The sequence below is a fragment of the Equus asinus genome, chromosome 22 (assembly GCF_041296235.1).
Source record: "Equus asinus isolate D_3611 breed Donkey chromosome 22, EquAss-T2T_v2, whole genome shotgun sequence".
In the NCBI taxonomy this organism is placed as follows: domain Eukaryota; kingdom Metazoa; phylum Chordata; class Mammalia; order Perissodactyla; family Equidae; genus Equus; species Equus asinus.
In genome coordinates, this window is record NC_091811.1 from 54,195,903 (window position 1) to 54,209,012 (window position 13,110).

The following is a 13,110-nucleotide window of genomic DNA, read 5'->3' on the forward strand; positions in this document are numbered from 1 at the left end:
CCACTAGCAAATGGCAGGGCTGGGATTCAAGCCCAGGAATTCTGGCCCCAGGGCAAGGTGCTCACCCACTCGTGTCTCCTCACAGAGGACTGAAAACCCTCCTTGGGTACTTTTGACGGAGAGATCCATGGATCTGAGGGACGAGCTGACCTCCCCCTAAAACACGGGGCTGGTATGACCTCCTGCAGCCCAGGCCGTGGAGTCTGGAGTTGGCCCAGGGGCAGAGGGAGAAGCAGCGCAGGAGCTGAGATGGCTGCTGGGGGGCGGCGGGGGACCCTGCTCACCCTCCAGCACCCGGCCTGACGCCCACACTCCTGGCTTCCTGCAGAAGAGGGAAGGAGAACACGTTTCCAGCCTCACGTTCAGACAGGCCCAGTGATGGGATGAGCGCCAAGGATCAGGAGGATGGGGCACAGCTCTGGTCCCAAGTCCCATCAGAGCCCCCCAGCACAGGCCGAACTGCTGATTCCCGTTCTGGGCACAGGAGAAGAACCTGCCCAGAGGTCCCAGGCTAATAGAGAAGCGGGGTCCCAGACCAGAGCCAGACAGAAGCCAGCCCAGGACAGCAACAGGTGCAGCATGGCTGTGCCGGGACAGGAAGGGTCTGGTGCCTTCAGACATGGGGAATTAGGGCAGGGCTCCAGCAGGAAGATCTGGTGCAGACGGGAAGAAGGAGGCGCAGGGGTGAAGGGGCTGTCCCCATTAGGAATAGAGCCTATTACGGGCAGTTGGCCAGGGAACAAGCTCCGAGAGATACTAGAACGTCAGCGGTGATGGAGGAGGTGAAGGGCATCCCAGGGAGCACACTGGAGGCTGGAGGGAGTCCCTCATGAGCTGACTGGGATGAGGAGGGAGCTGCCCAGAGGACGTACCCAAACAACCACAGACATTCCACAAACCGCCTTCTGGGAGAGCAGGCTGGGCAGCTGCTCAGCTCTTGTTACCCTGAGGGAGGTGTGCAAGGCTGGGGGCAGAGCTGAATTGCCGGACAGAGTGGCCGAGAAGCTGCACATTGCCACGGGGAACCTTCGTCCCTGCCCTTCAGCATCTCCTCTAAATGCCCTTTGAACACAAATGTAAGGCTACTGCTCAGCATCGGTGCTGAAGTGCTAACCTGCCCGGGTACCCCTGTCCACGAGAAGGGCCAGGTTAAAGCTCAGAGACGAGAGGTCGGGGTGAGGTGACAGGACCCAGCTTGCCACCCTGGATGGAGCTGGAGCCAGGGCATCACTGGGAGGGGATTGGAAGAAGAGAGAGGGCATGGAGGATGGGGTAAGGACTCATCCTTACCCCAAAAGGACCTCACCACAAATCCCCATTTCCCACCCCACAGTGACTGAATTAGCCACAGGAGGCCGGTGGCTGGCCCCGGAGGCCGAGGACTCCAAGAAGGAAGAGCTGGCTCTCGTGGGAGGGAGGGTCATGCCGGAGACACCAGAAGCAGAAGGGGTGGGAGAGACTGGACCCATTAAGATGGCAGGGTGGGTTTCATACTGCTCGCCAGCGCAGCCCCAGTCCCAGTACAGTGCCTCGAGTGCGGTTTGCACCCAATGAAGTTTGTGGGAGGGAGGGGTTGTGGGAGGGGGAGAGAGAGGAAGGAATATCCATCCCAGGGAGAACTGGGTGCTGTTCATTTCACAGGGGAGCTAAAGAAATGGAGGCCCAGAGGAGGGTGGAGAGGACAAGGGCAGCGGCCCCCGGTTCCAGCCTCCAGGCTCTGGTCAGCAGGCTCCAGGCCTCTCCCCTCCTCTCTAAAGGACACTACTTGGGGTGGAGATACAGTCTGGCCAAGCCCAGCCAGGAGTTTTCCCAGCTCAGCCTGAAGGCTGTGGAGAGAGGGTGAGGCTGGCTGCCTGGAGGATGGGGCATCGCGCATCTCGGCTGGGGCGGGCGGCAGACAAATGAGACACAAATCAGTCTGCAGAGCAAAGCCAGGCTGGGTGAGTGTTCAGAAGAGCAAGCAAGCATGACTTTATTGACTTCTGCAGAGCTCCCTGTGGGCCAGCTTGGGCTGTGGGCGGTGGACAGAGAGCTGGCTATGCGGGGATGGGGATGTTGGGGTGGGAGCAGGGCTGAAAGGGCTCAGGAAGGCGGGGGTGGCAAGTGTCTGCCTGGTCACTCAGTATGTGACGGACGTCTTCAGACTTGACTCAACAGTCTTCTTCAGGATGGTGTGACAGCTGGAGCTGGAGCTGGTGCCGGACACAGAGCCGGAGCCCAAGACAGGGCCCTGCCCAGAGCTCAGGATAACGTTGGAGCCTCCGGTCACGACACTGGAGCAGCTGGACCCAAAACTGCCTTTCCCGCCTCCGAGTCCACAGGTGCCCACCAGGCCACCACCTGCTCCTCCAGACACGACAGCACTGCCTCCTCCCACGGCTGCCAAGAAATGCACCAGGGTCACGGCAGGGTCCTCGGCTCCCCATGGGGACCCCTCTCCCAAGGTCCCCTGATACTCACAGATAGTGATCTGGCTGGTGCATTCCCCAGACATCCTGGGAGAGAGGACAAGAGGAGGAAACGCTAAGAAAGGCTGCAAAGAATGTGTCCCCAGCTGCTTTTAAGGCTCTTGGAGAAGCCCACCTACCCTCTCAGCACATAAAATCCACAGTCCTCAGTTTAAAACCCCTCCCAGCAGAATGGGTTTCCCTTAGAGGCTCGGAGTGTCAGGAAACCTCTCAGAATCCCCCTCAGCAAGGAGAGCGCTGTGTCGGCTTCCATCCTCCTCTCCCACCTCAACCTCGGTTGCATGCTCCGGGGTCCTCACCGACACTCCTCGCCCTCCAGCAGCCTGCGGTAGGTGGCGATCTCCACATCCAGGGCCAGCTTCGTGCTCATCAGCTCCTGGTAGTCACGCAGCAGCCGCGCCATGTCCTGCTTGGCCATCCTCAGAGCGGCCTCCAGCTCCTCCAGCTTGGTCTGAGCATCCTTGACGGCCAGCTCCCCGCGATGCTCGGCATCGGCAATGGCAGCCTGCAGGTTGGCATTCTGGAAGGGGTGTAGAAATGAGAGAGAAAGTGGCTGTAAGCCCAAAGCAGCTTCCCAAAGGACCCACTGTGGATATAACTTCAAGGCTGGCGTGGACCATAATCTCGTGAGCTCCAAATTATCCATGGCCATGCCCGGCTCCTCTCATTCTAAGGGAAAGTATTGCCTCTCCTGCTTCCTTAACTCCCATAGTGGGTTGAATGGTGTCCCCAAAAATGTCATGTTCACCTAGAACTTCAGAACATGATCCTATTTGGAAATAGTGTCTTTACAGATGTCATTAAGGATCTCAAGATGATATCATATTGAATTTAGAGTGAGCCCTAAATCCGATGATTGGTGTCCCTAGAAAAAGATGAGAGGACACAGAGATAGCCACAGAGAGATGACGCCACGTGAAGATGGAGGCAGAGATTGGAGTGAGGCAGCGACAAGACGAGGAGTTCCCGGAGCCACCAGAGGCTAGGAAGAGGCGAGGAAGGATGGCCCCCTAGCTCCTTCAGAGGGAGCGTGGCCCACCGACACCTGATTTCAGACTTCTCACCTCCAGAACTGAAAGAATTTCTGTTGTTTCAAGCCAGCAGCTCTGTGGTGCTTTGTCACGGCAGCAGGGGAAACCAATCTGCCTCCTTTGCCTCATCCTCAGTGATCTGCCCCTATTTCTTCCCGCCCTGACCCTTAGCACCTGACCTGAGGTCCTTCTCTCTCCCCGGGGCACTTAAAGCTCTTCCTGTCCTGTAGGGGTCATTATCTGCAAATCTCCTCTTGGGGGCCAGCCCTGTCCTTGATTTTTTTAGAACAGCCCATTTCAAATACTTTGTGCTGCGGTCAGAGTATATCAAACCAGGTGCCTCAATTTTTGGTTTGGAAAATATGCTCTCTGTACTTACCTCTCCATCCCATAGAAACCAAAGGACAATATCTCTGTCTAACGGACCAGCCAGTTGATGCACCCTCACATTTGGTTCAGACAAGGCAGTCCCTAAAGGCTCTCATTATTCTATCCCCGTACAAGCCCTGTGGATGGGGACACCACCTCCATTCTACAGAGAGAGACACTGAGGCTCAGGAAGGTGGTGAGCGGCACAGCTGGGACCTTCTCCCAGGACCACTGATGTCCAGTTCACCGCCTCTACTGTGGCCCGCAGGGCTCTGCCCGGGTCCAGGCACAGGGGAGCCCCATCCATCACGCTTGTGCATGAACGGGAGGAGTGACAGGGGGCTGTATCCCCAAGAGGGATTCTCACAGGAAAGGCACCTTGCTCTGCGGGAGGACTGTGGTTCCCAGACGCAGGGCCGTAGTGACACTCCTAAGTGCCAGCCGCTGGGCTGTGGGAATCCACGTGCTCGTAGTCACCTGGGGGAACTCAGTTTGAAAGCAGGTTTCTGGGTCCCACCCTTAGAGACCCTGATTCCTTTGGCCTGGCAGGAGACCCAGGAATCTGCATCTTAACACACATCCAGGAATCCCAAAGCAAGTTTCCAGATGTATGGGCGAAACACCATGGCAGCAAATTGAGTTAAAGGGCCCAGTCACCTTCGTCTCAGGCCCTGCGTCACACTCCCAAGGAGAGCAGCAAGGATGCTCGGAGGCTGATCTGAGCTTTGAGTGCTCTGCGCTCCCAGAACTTCCGCAGGAGAGCCCAGCGTGGGAGCAGACGGACCACGTGTGACTCTGGAGTCAGGCCGAAGTGCTTGATGAAATGGCCCGACTCTGGTCTCAGCTCTCAACCCTCTGTTGATCCCAAAATGATTGTTTGGGTTTGGGGAAAGTGAGTGCAGAGACACTCGAAAACTTAGGAATTCGTAATCCTTCCCATGTAGAAGTGAGGTCTCCAGGAGGAGCAGGAAACCACCTGCCCCCAGTGCCATCCGCTCCTCCACCCCTCCCTGCCCCTTCCCACGCCAGGCACTAGCAGATCACCTCCCATCTGTGCAAAGCATCTGCCCAAGAAGGGCTCAGCCCCTCCTCTGCTGCCCATGCCACCTGATCCCCGGGGTCCCGGCTCTCACCCTCCCCAGCAGGGACCCAGGAAATTCAACGTATGGCCTAGAGTCCCCGCTGCGCTTGAGGAGTGAGAGTCAAAAGAAGAGATGAGAAAAGAGATGAATTAGCCCTCTCTGCAAGCAAGATGTACATCTGAGAGTAGAAGGCAGGGTGAGCAGCGCCCCCTGGAGTTGTTCAGAGCAGAGCCATGCAGCCAGAATTCACAGGAGAAAGGCTGAATTCCTCTTAAATGGGGCATGAGGTTCTCTCCACCCCAAATTACCCACAGCACCAGCCAGTTATCGAGGTTTCACACAAACCTGGCGGTGACCACAGCACAACGGCAGCAAGAGAGAGGGTATGGGGGCTCTGGGACCGTTACCTGCTTCTTGAGGTTTTCAACCTGACTCTGCAGCCTCTGAATCTCCCTTTGCAGCTGAGCGACCTGGACTTTGGTTTCCTTCATGCTGTCCCCATGACGCTGGGCAGATGCCTGAAGCTCCTGGTACTGAGGGAGGACAGAGGTGACACCATTGGTTGAGAGGACCATTTGACCCCAAGACCATGTCCCCAGTTCTTTGCCTCCTGACATCCTCATCTGGAAAGTGGGTGAAACGCTGAGACCAGGACATGGGGGGCCGTGCCTGCAGGAGTCCGGGCTCGTCTCCACGGCTTCCCTGCGGTGCCTCCCTCCTGGAGAAGGGAGAGAGTCATGCCCACCCAGCCTTGGAGCTCCAGGGAGCTTCTCAGTACTGCCCGGATGGGACCGAGGTGGACGACCACCCTGGCACGTGGGCATGGAGATCTAGCCTCTTCCAGCCTGGTGCTGCTGCCCTCTGGCCCCGGCACCTTGGTCTGGTACAGCGCTTCAGCCTCCGCTTTGCTGGTCCGGGCGATCTCCTCGTACCGGGCACGGATCTCAGCAATGACATCACTGAAGTCCAGGCAGCGGTTGTTGTCCATGGACAGCACCACAGACATGTCGCTGTCCTGGGTCTGGAGCTGGCCCAGCTCCTGCGAAGAAGACTGGCTCAGTGTCCACCTGCCCCCCGGCTCCCTGCCCCCTGAGAGCCCCAGGCAGGTGAGCAGGATGCCTGACTCCTGGCCCACCCTCCGTCAGCAGGCAGCCCTCTTTCGCGCTGGGTGGCATTGAGCACGCACACCGCGCCCTCTGTGGGGCTGTCTCCTCATCTGAAAATGAGGGTTGTAGAAGGCGGCTTCCAATGACTCTTGCAGCTTGGACATTAAAGGAAAGGGTCCTGCAAGGCCCAAAATCAGCTGGTCCCCATCACTCCTCCAGCTTCTTGTCACACTCCAGCCGCAGCAGCCTCCCAGCATCTCCTCAAAGACACCAGGCGCACCCGGGCTAGGCGGTTCCCTCAGCCTGGAATCTCCAATGCCCACCTCTGTGGTCCACTTCCTTACTTCATCGCCTCCTTCAAACCTTTGCTCAAATTTTGTCTCCTAAATGAAGCCCCCTCAACCAGCCTGTTTGAAAGTGCCCCCTGCCCTACGCCCCCATCCTCCTTTACCTGCTCTGACCTCCCTTTTTTCCATGCATTTAACACCTTCTAACGTCCTGTGTAATTTGCTCATGTACTAGGTCTGCAGTTTTTTCCTCCATCTCCTGAGAAAGCAAGGTTTGTGATTTTTGTCTGGTTACTCACTGGTGTCTCTGAAATTCCTCGCCATCACATAGTAAATTCTCAGTAATTCTTTGTCAAATGACTGAATGACCAGGATCTAAGTCACCCTAACAAGGCTTCACCCCTGGCCACTCCCACTGTCACCGCAGGGAGCCCGCCTGCCCTGTCCCCTCCCTCTGTCCCGCCTGCCCTTGGCAGATCCTCACTTCCTCGTAGAGATGCCTCAAGAAGCAGATGTACTCTCTCTGGGCCTCCAGCTTGCCTTCCAACTCCATCTTGCTCAGGAAAACCCCATCCACATCCTGGGAACAGGGAGACAGAAACCGTGTATCTCCCACTTTCTCTCCATGGGTCCCACTCTGGCTTGGGTGGTCTGTTCGCACACTGCCCAACACCCACCCACCGCCATCTCTGGAGACCCCCTCCTTCCTCCTCCAGCCGTCCCTGCCCTGCTCTCTCTTTTGCCTGACACTGACCCACACCGCCTTCAGGAAGCCTTCCCTGATTAATTTCAGCCGGTTTTGCTTCTTCCACTCCCTCCCCACCCTCTTCCTGCAGTGACACCCAGAGCTCATCACATGGTCCCTCAGTCAGATCTTGTCCTGGGTCCCTATGTCTAGGCAGATGTCCCATTTCCCCGGGGGCGCTGCAGGAAGCATGATAGCGTATCCTGCATTAGGATCTCCCACCCCTTGCCCCCCCAGCCCAGGACTGGGCTCTGTGCACCGTGAGTGCTCAGGATCCGAGTGGAGCAGCTGACCCACCCTCACCTTTTTGAGGACCACAAAGTCATTCTCGACCGTGGCGCGCTTGTGGGCCTCCTGCTCGTACCTGCCAAATAAATCAGAGGGACAGTGCCCAAGACGCTGAGACCAGAGCACATGCCCCTCCTCCACGCACGACTCCCTGGAAAGGATGCTTTTGCCTTTAGATGCTCCAAAGCAGGACCACAACCAGCCCACCCCTCCACCTTCCTATCAGGCAGTGTTTGTCTGTCCCAGCCACGTCCCTCTCCACTCTTTCAGCCCATGTCGCCTTAACGACATAAGGCCACTTTACCTCACATTTGTAAGGCACAGTCAGACCTTTTCTCATTTACTAATCACCAGCTGAAGCAGGCGGCTCACACAGAGAGTTATATGACTTACCCAAGTCTGAGAGTGACACGTGGCCACACAGACCTAAACCCCAGGTCTCCTAGCGCCATCCTGGGCTTCCCCCAGGATCCACTCCACCTCATATCCCATCCTCCCAATGGCTCTGGGAGGTCAAAGGGCGGGTGACATTTTCCTAGTTTTACGGATGTGGAAACTGAGGCTGGGGGAGGTGAACGACTTGCCCAAGGCCACCCAGCTACCCGTTACTCAGTCACCAAAGTCAAGACTCCTGTTAGTTCAGGCTTTCTGCGCACCACCAGGTGACCTCGGTGGGGAGCCCAGATCCGCAGCCCAGCTGTGAATCAGGCTGTGGCCTGGGGATGGTCGCCCTAAATGGATTCCCTTGCACCCCTGAGACCAGAGAACATCTGAGTCACTTTGGCCCACAGCCTGCTCAACAGGAAACTGTCGAGAAAAAATCCACTGAGGCATTGTTTAAAATAGCCCCTCCCAGGCCTGACCGGAAACAGGGGCCTCCGAGCTGGGGCAGCTGGATCCCGGGCTCTCCAGACTTGGGCCTCAGGGCCTGTGGGGCCTCATTACTGGCAGCAGGTGGGCACCCTGATGGCAGACACAGTCAGAGGGAATAGGGGTGGAGGGGGCCCAGTCACGCATCTCCAAGAGCTCGGCATGTGGGACCCTCTGGCTGACAGACCCCAGCCCTCCTGGACCCCACCCAGACCCCATGCGGTTTGCCTACTTGGTCTTATACTCCTCCTCCTGGTCCTGGCAGGACTTCAGCTCGGCATCCAGGGCCCCTCGTTCTCTCTGGAGCTGCTCCAGCTGCTTCCTGAGCTGAGCGAGGTAGGCCTCAAAGAAGGAGTCCAGGCCTTTGGGGCTGTCACTCACCTGCTGCTGCTGGAGCAGGTGCCACTTGGTCTCCAGGACCTTGTTCTGCTGCTCCAGGTACCGCACCTGCAGCACAAGCAGAGGGTCCCTGAGGCTCGTGGGGGACTCCTTGGGCACAGCCTCTGGAAAGTAAAGCCTCGAGGACCCTCAAGTCAGCCCACGTTCCCCCGGCCCCCAACCGAGCCTGGGCAGTGGCAGCCTCAGGCCCTTCCACGAGACTCTGAGCACATCAACACGGTCGGAAGGACTCACGGGGAAGGGTCTTCCCTCTGCTGGCCGCTGTTCTCGGCCTCTGAGCCCCAACCAGGGAACAACAGGGCCTCAGTGTAACCAGAGAGACTCCAGGTAGACCACAGGAGAGACTTCCCTGCAGCAGAAGTGATTAGAAAAGCAGTAGGAGACCAGAATTCCCCACTCCCAAGTCACGGAGAGCACATCCTCTGAGGGAGGCTGAGGGGACCCTCACCTTATCAATGAAGGAAGCAAACTGGTTGTTGAGGGCTCTGATCTCCCGGGTCTCCTGAGTCCGCACGGCCTGGAACTGGGGGTTGATCTCAATCTCCAGTGGGGTCAGCAGATTCTGGTTGATGGTCACTTCCTGGATACCCCCCGGAGGGCACAGGGAAAGCCCAGGCCCACCATTCCCCGCCCCTAACCGCACCCCCAGCCTTCCCCCAGACCCCCAGTCCCTCCCACGAGAGCCTCCTCGGCACCCCCGGAAGGAACTGAGGCTCCTGCTGCTGAAGCTGCCCCTGCCACGGCCCCCAGAGCGAGCAGAACAGGCTGAGCGAGCGCTGAAGCCCCTCTGGGCCCGGCATGAGGAGGGAGACATGGCAGAGACCGACAGTCAGACAGCTCCAGACAGAGGACCGTCAAGGTGTGTGAGTTCCTGCCCCGAGGCCCCGGCACGGGACTTTTATCCCCTCCCGTGCCTGGGCTGGGCCTTGGAGAGCAGGATGCTCTTGGCCTGACTGTGTCTGTCACCGGCTCCAGCTGACTTACTCTGACACACCTGGAGAATAGGTGCCCGACACGTGTGGAGCCCAAGAGAGAAGGACACCCCAACCCTGCCCTCGGTGCTGCCAGGCTGGTGGGAGAGATGGTCACGTCCTGAAGACAAGGAAGCAGCCAGACCTGGCCTTCATTGCTGGGGGATGGGGAGGGATGGCCTGAGCAAACCCACTGAGAGTCATTCAAGGAAGGCTTCCTGGAGAAGGAGAGGGGGAAGAAAGAAGTGCTGTTCAAGGGGATAAGAAGTGGGGGTGTTGTTCAGATAGGGCATCTGAGTGCCCTGGAGATGCTGGACAGAGGAGAATGGAGCTTCTCGAGGGAGAATCTCCCTACAAGAGCTGGAGAAGAAAGGCGCTTTGAAGCACTAGGAGAGGCCAGGAGGTTAATAGAGGTGTTGGCTAAAAGACAACCATTGGCTAAAAGACACTCCAGGATTTGGAAATGAAACAGAAAAACAGGGTGTCCGGGTCCCTCCTCTTGCCCAACCCAGCAATCATCCACGAGGCGCCACCCCACTCAAACAGGGCACCTCCATCCAGGCTCGCAGCAGACAGCGCTTCTCAGCCCAGCCCACATCCCGGCTAATTCCACAAACACAGCACCTGGCCCATCCACCGGGTCAAGCGCTGCCTTTGCCAGGTTACAAATCAGAGGCACCTAGGTTCAGAGATAAAATGTGCGTTTGGGAAACGGGGAGCAAGAAACAAGAGCTTTGGGGCTCCCCACGGAACCGATTCTGTCCCTGCCCTGAGCATCTGCTAAGAGGAGCCCAGGGTTCCTCTAGTACTCAGCGAGCCCCCCGCCCGTGCAGGACCCCTGGAGGAGGCATCCAGCCCATTCCACTGCGACTCCGCAGCCGCTGGGGAGCAGGACTGAGCAGCTCTGATTTTCAGAAATTTCTAAAATTTCTTCTTTACATGGTGGGAGGGGTATTTCCCCCTGCCCATCCCCCACTCTTTCCTAAAGCTTGGGGCACCCCGAAGCTAGGATACTGGGGCTTTGACAATGCAACTCAACCGAGGATCAACTGAGACTCAACATAACAAACACTCAGGAGATATGCTATGAGGAAGTGAGGCCTAGCGATGCGAACCGCCCCACAGACGCTCCACCCCAGGCCAGGCAGTGGGGGAGCCAGTCACCCCTCCCTCCAGGGGATTAGGAGCCCCTTCCTCCTCGCCCTAGCTCCATCCGGCAGCGCCCCTGGACGAAACAGACAACAGAGGACCTCAAAGGGAAGAAGAAGCAGGGCCTTTGGTGGGGAAAACAAAGAGATTGAAGGACTGTGGCCTCAGTGAGGAGAAGAGGAGAGAAAAGACCAGAGCAAAAATTCGCCAAGGAGAGGGGAGGCAGCATGGAGCAGCCCCAGAGTCTAGAAAGAGAGTCTGGGGAATGGGTTCAGTCCCACTGAGGACCCCCCTCCAAACCCTCCCTCCTGGGGACCCTTTGCAGAGGCAGGAAGGGCCAGGTGCCTTCCTTGGGGGCTCCACGAATCTGCTTAAGGAAGATGTCCGTGGACTGGACTCTACCGCCATCCCCCACTCCGGAACTAAGGGTGGAGGGCAGAGGTCACGGTAGGGATGGGGCCAAATCCACCCCCCAGGAACTTCCCCATATTTGTAGTACTATAGAATATTAGAGCCAGGGTGAGCTTCAAGGTCATTTGGTCCAAGGCCTCGTCTTACCCATAAGGACTCAGAGGCCCAGTAGGGTGGAGGGCGGGGTGTAGAGACTGCACCCTTGAGTAACCTAAGAGATTGCACCAGCTGGCCTCGGAGCCTGCCTTGACCCAGCCCTCTGTGGTCTGAGGGACTTGCTCAAGGCCACCCACACAGCTGGTCAGGCTGGAGCCAGGACCCCGACCCAGAGACCACCGCCCCATGGAGCAGCCCCCTAAACCCTTGACCATGACAACTCCACCATGTCTGTCTTGTCCACCACTCCATCCAACTCAGAGTCTGGCTTATACTAATCATCAAGTATTTGTTTTAAGAGATTAATTCTTATGCATGACAGTGACACCCAGGGACCTTCTTGAATCCCCAGGTTTTCAAATGCTGCTGTAACATATGTTTTCCTCCAATAAAAAAAAAATCATGCAGTGACGGAGAGAATGATGAAAACTGTTTGGAGATGTGAGTGCCAGATCCCTCCGGAGCTGAGAGATTTACCCCTGCACACAAAGGGAACAAAGGGGTTCCAATTCACAAAGCGAACAAAGGGATCCCAATTCACAAAGGGAACAAATGGATCCCAATTCACGCAGCAGCAAAAGTACAAAAGGTTCGAGCCATGGACTTCGCATGAATCCCTACAATGAAGCCTCTAACGGATCACGTCCAATGGGTTAGATCCGGGCTCCGGGTTAACCACTCTCCACCACGCCTCACGCTCTGCAGCCCCTGCCCACCTGGTCTGACCTTCGGGAATGCCCCTGGCCACACAGCTTCTTGTAGCCGTCCCCCTTCACAGCCCCACCCTAAGCTCACCCCCAGCCACAGCTGCTGTTTCTCAATCTCTTTCTCTGGAATTGCTCACAAACCTGTTCTGCTTGTGCAGTTGATTTTTTGACCCAAAAGCCATTTATTCACATTTATTCATTTACTCAACAATATACGATGGAGCCCCTACTATGTGTCAGAGCCTGTGCTGAGAGACAGGAATTTAGCAAAGAACAAGGCCCAGCCTTGTCACAGGCTTTTAATTAATACAGCCCTGATATCGGTTCCCCTACATTGAACCCAGCATATATGGGGTTAAAACCAAAAAACGCTCATCCTGTTCCCTGCTTCCTTAGTTACAGTCATATGTAAATATCTGTCTGTCTAACCTTTGACCCCCTGAGCTTTACAACCAAACAGAAGTTACAAACTGTTCGAGTCAGGTGGCCTCACACGGGGTTCCCACTAAAGTTGTGGCTCATGACAGGTCCTTGAAGTTTGTTACAGGGAAACTGATGTCCAGAGAACATCAAGAAACTGAAGCTCCCCAGGCCCAACTCCTCGGATTCCTGGCGCCAGAATCCGCCATGCACCATGGAGACAGACAGCCAAGGACATCTGCCTGCAGATTTCCTTATCTCACCACCCTCCTCTCTGCAAACAGCCTCACAAGCCAAACACCCGGTGGATGGGAAAGTGCTGACCACAAGGTCACAGAGTCCCCCCTCCCTACAGGCAGCCACATCCTCACAAACCTTTAAAACCCCTTACCTGCTTAGTGGGGAGCTAGCAGTTCCTAAGGTGTTAGCTGACTGGTACTCCCTTTATCTAGCAAAGAAAAATAATAAAACTGGTTTTTTTCCTTTTCACCTAAAACTCTGTTCTCATTATTTGGATTGGCACCAAGTTCAGAGACCAAACTTTCTGTAACAGCCTCTGCACCAAGAAAGCTTAGAGTCTAGTACAGAAACAGACACTGAACAGTTCATTAGACCAGTATTTAATTGCAATTGTGATAAGGAGAGGAACTA

General features: G+C 56.6%; 1 protein-coding gene across 1 annotated transcript; it reads right to left on the reverse strand.

Moving 5' to 3' along the window:
• Positions 1 to 1,941: 1,941 nt before the first annotated feature.
• Positions 1,942 to 9,956, reverse strand: KRT78 (keratin 78). Its single transcript, XM_044755531.2, has 9 exons — positions 9,094 to 9,956; positions 8,479 to 8,693; positions 7,392 to 7,452; positions 6,828 to 6,923; positions 5,825 to 5,989; positions 5,358 to 5,483; positions 2,768 to 2,988; positions 2,461 to 2,495; positions 1,942 to 2,379 (listed from the first exon to the last, which is right to left on the reverse strand). The coding sequence occupies exons 1-9, from the start codon at positions 9,457 to 9,459 to the stop codon at positions 2,120 to 2,122; spliced, it is 1,545 nt and encodes a 514-aa protein (XP_044611466.1). The 5' UTR covers positions 9,460 to 9,956; the 3' UTR covers positions 1,942 to 2,119.
• Positions 9,957 to 13,110: the final 3,154 nt, after the last annotated feature.

Coding starts and splice junctions, on each gene's coding strand:
- KRT78 (XM_044755531.2), bottom strand. CDS start 9,459: ATGTCTCCCTCCTCATGCCGGGCCCAGAGGGGCTTCAGCGCTCGCTCA. Junction 5,484..5,824: donor AAGCGCTGTACCAGACCAAG/GTGCCGGGGCCA, acceptor GTCCTCCCTCAG/TACCAGGAGCTTCAGGCATC. Junction 2,496..2,767: donor CTGGAGGGCGAGGAGTGTCG/GTGAGGACCCCG, acceptor CCTCTCTCCCAG/GATGTCTGGGGAATGCACCA.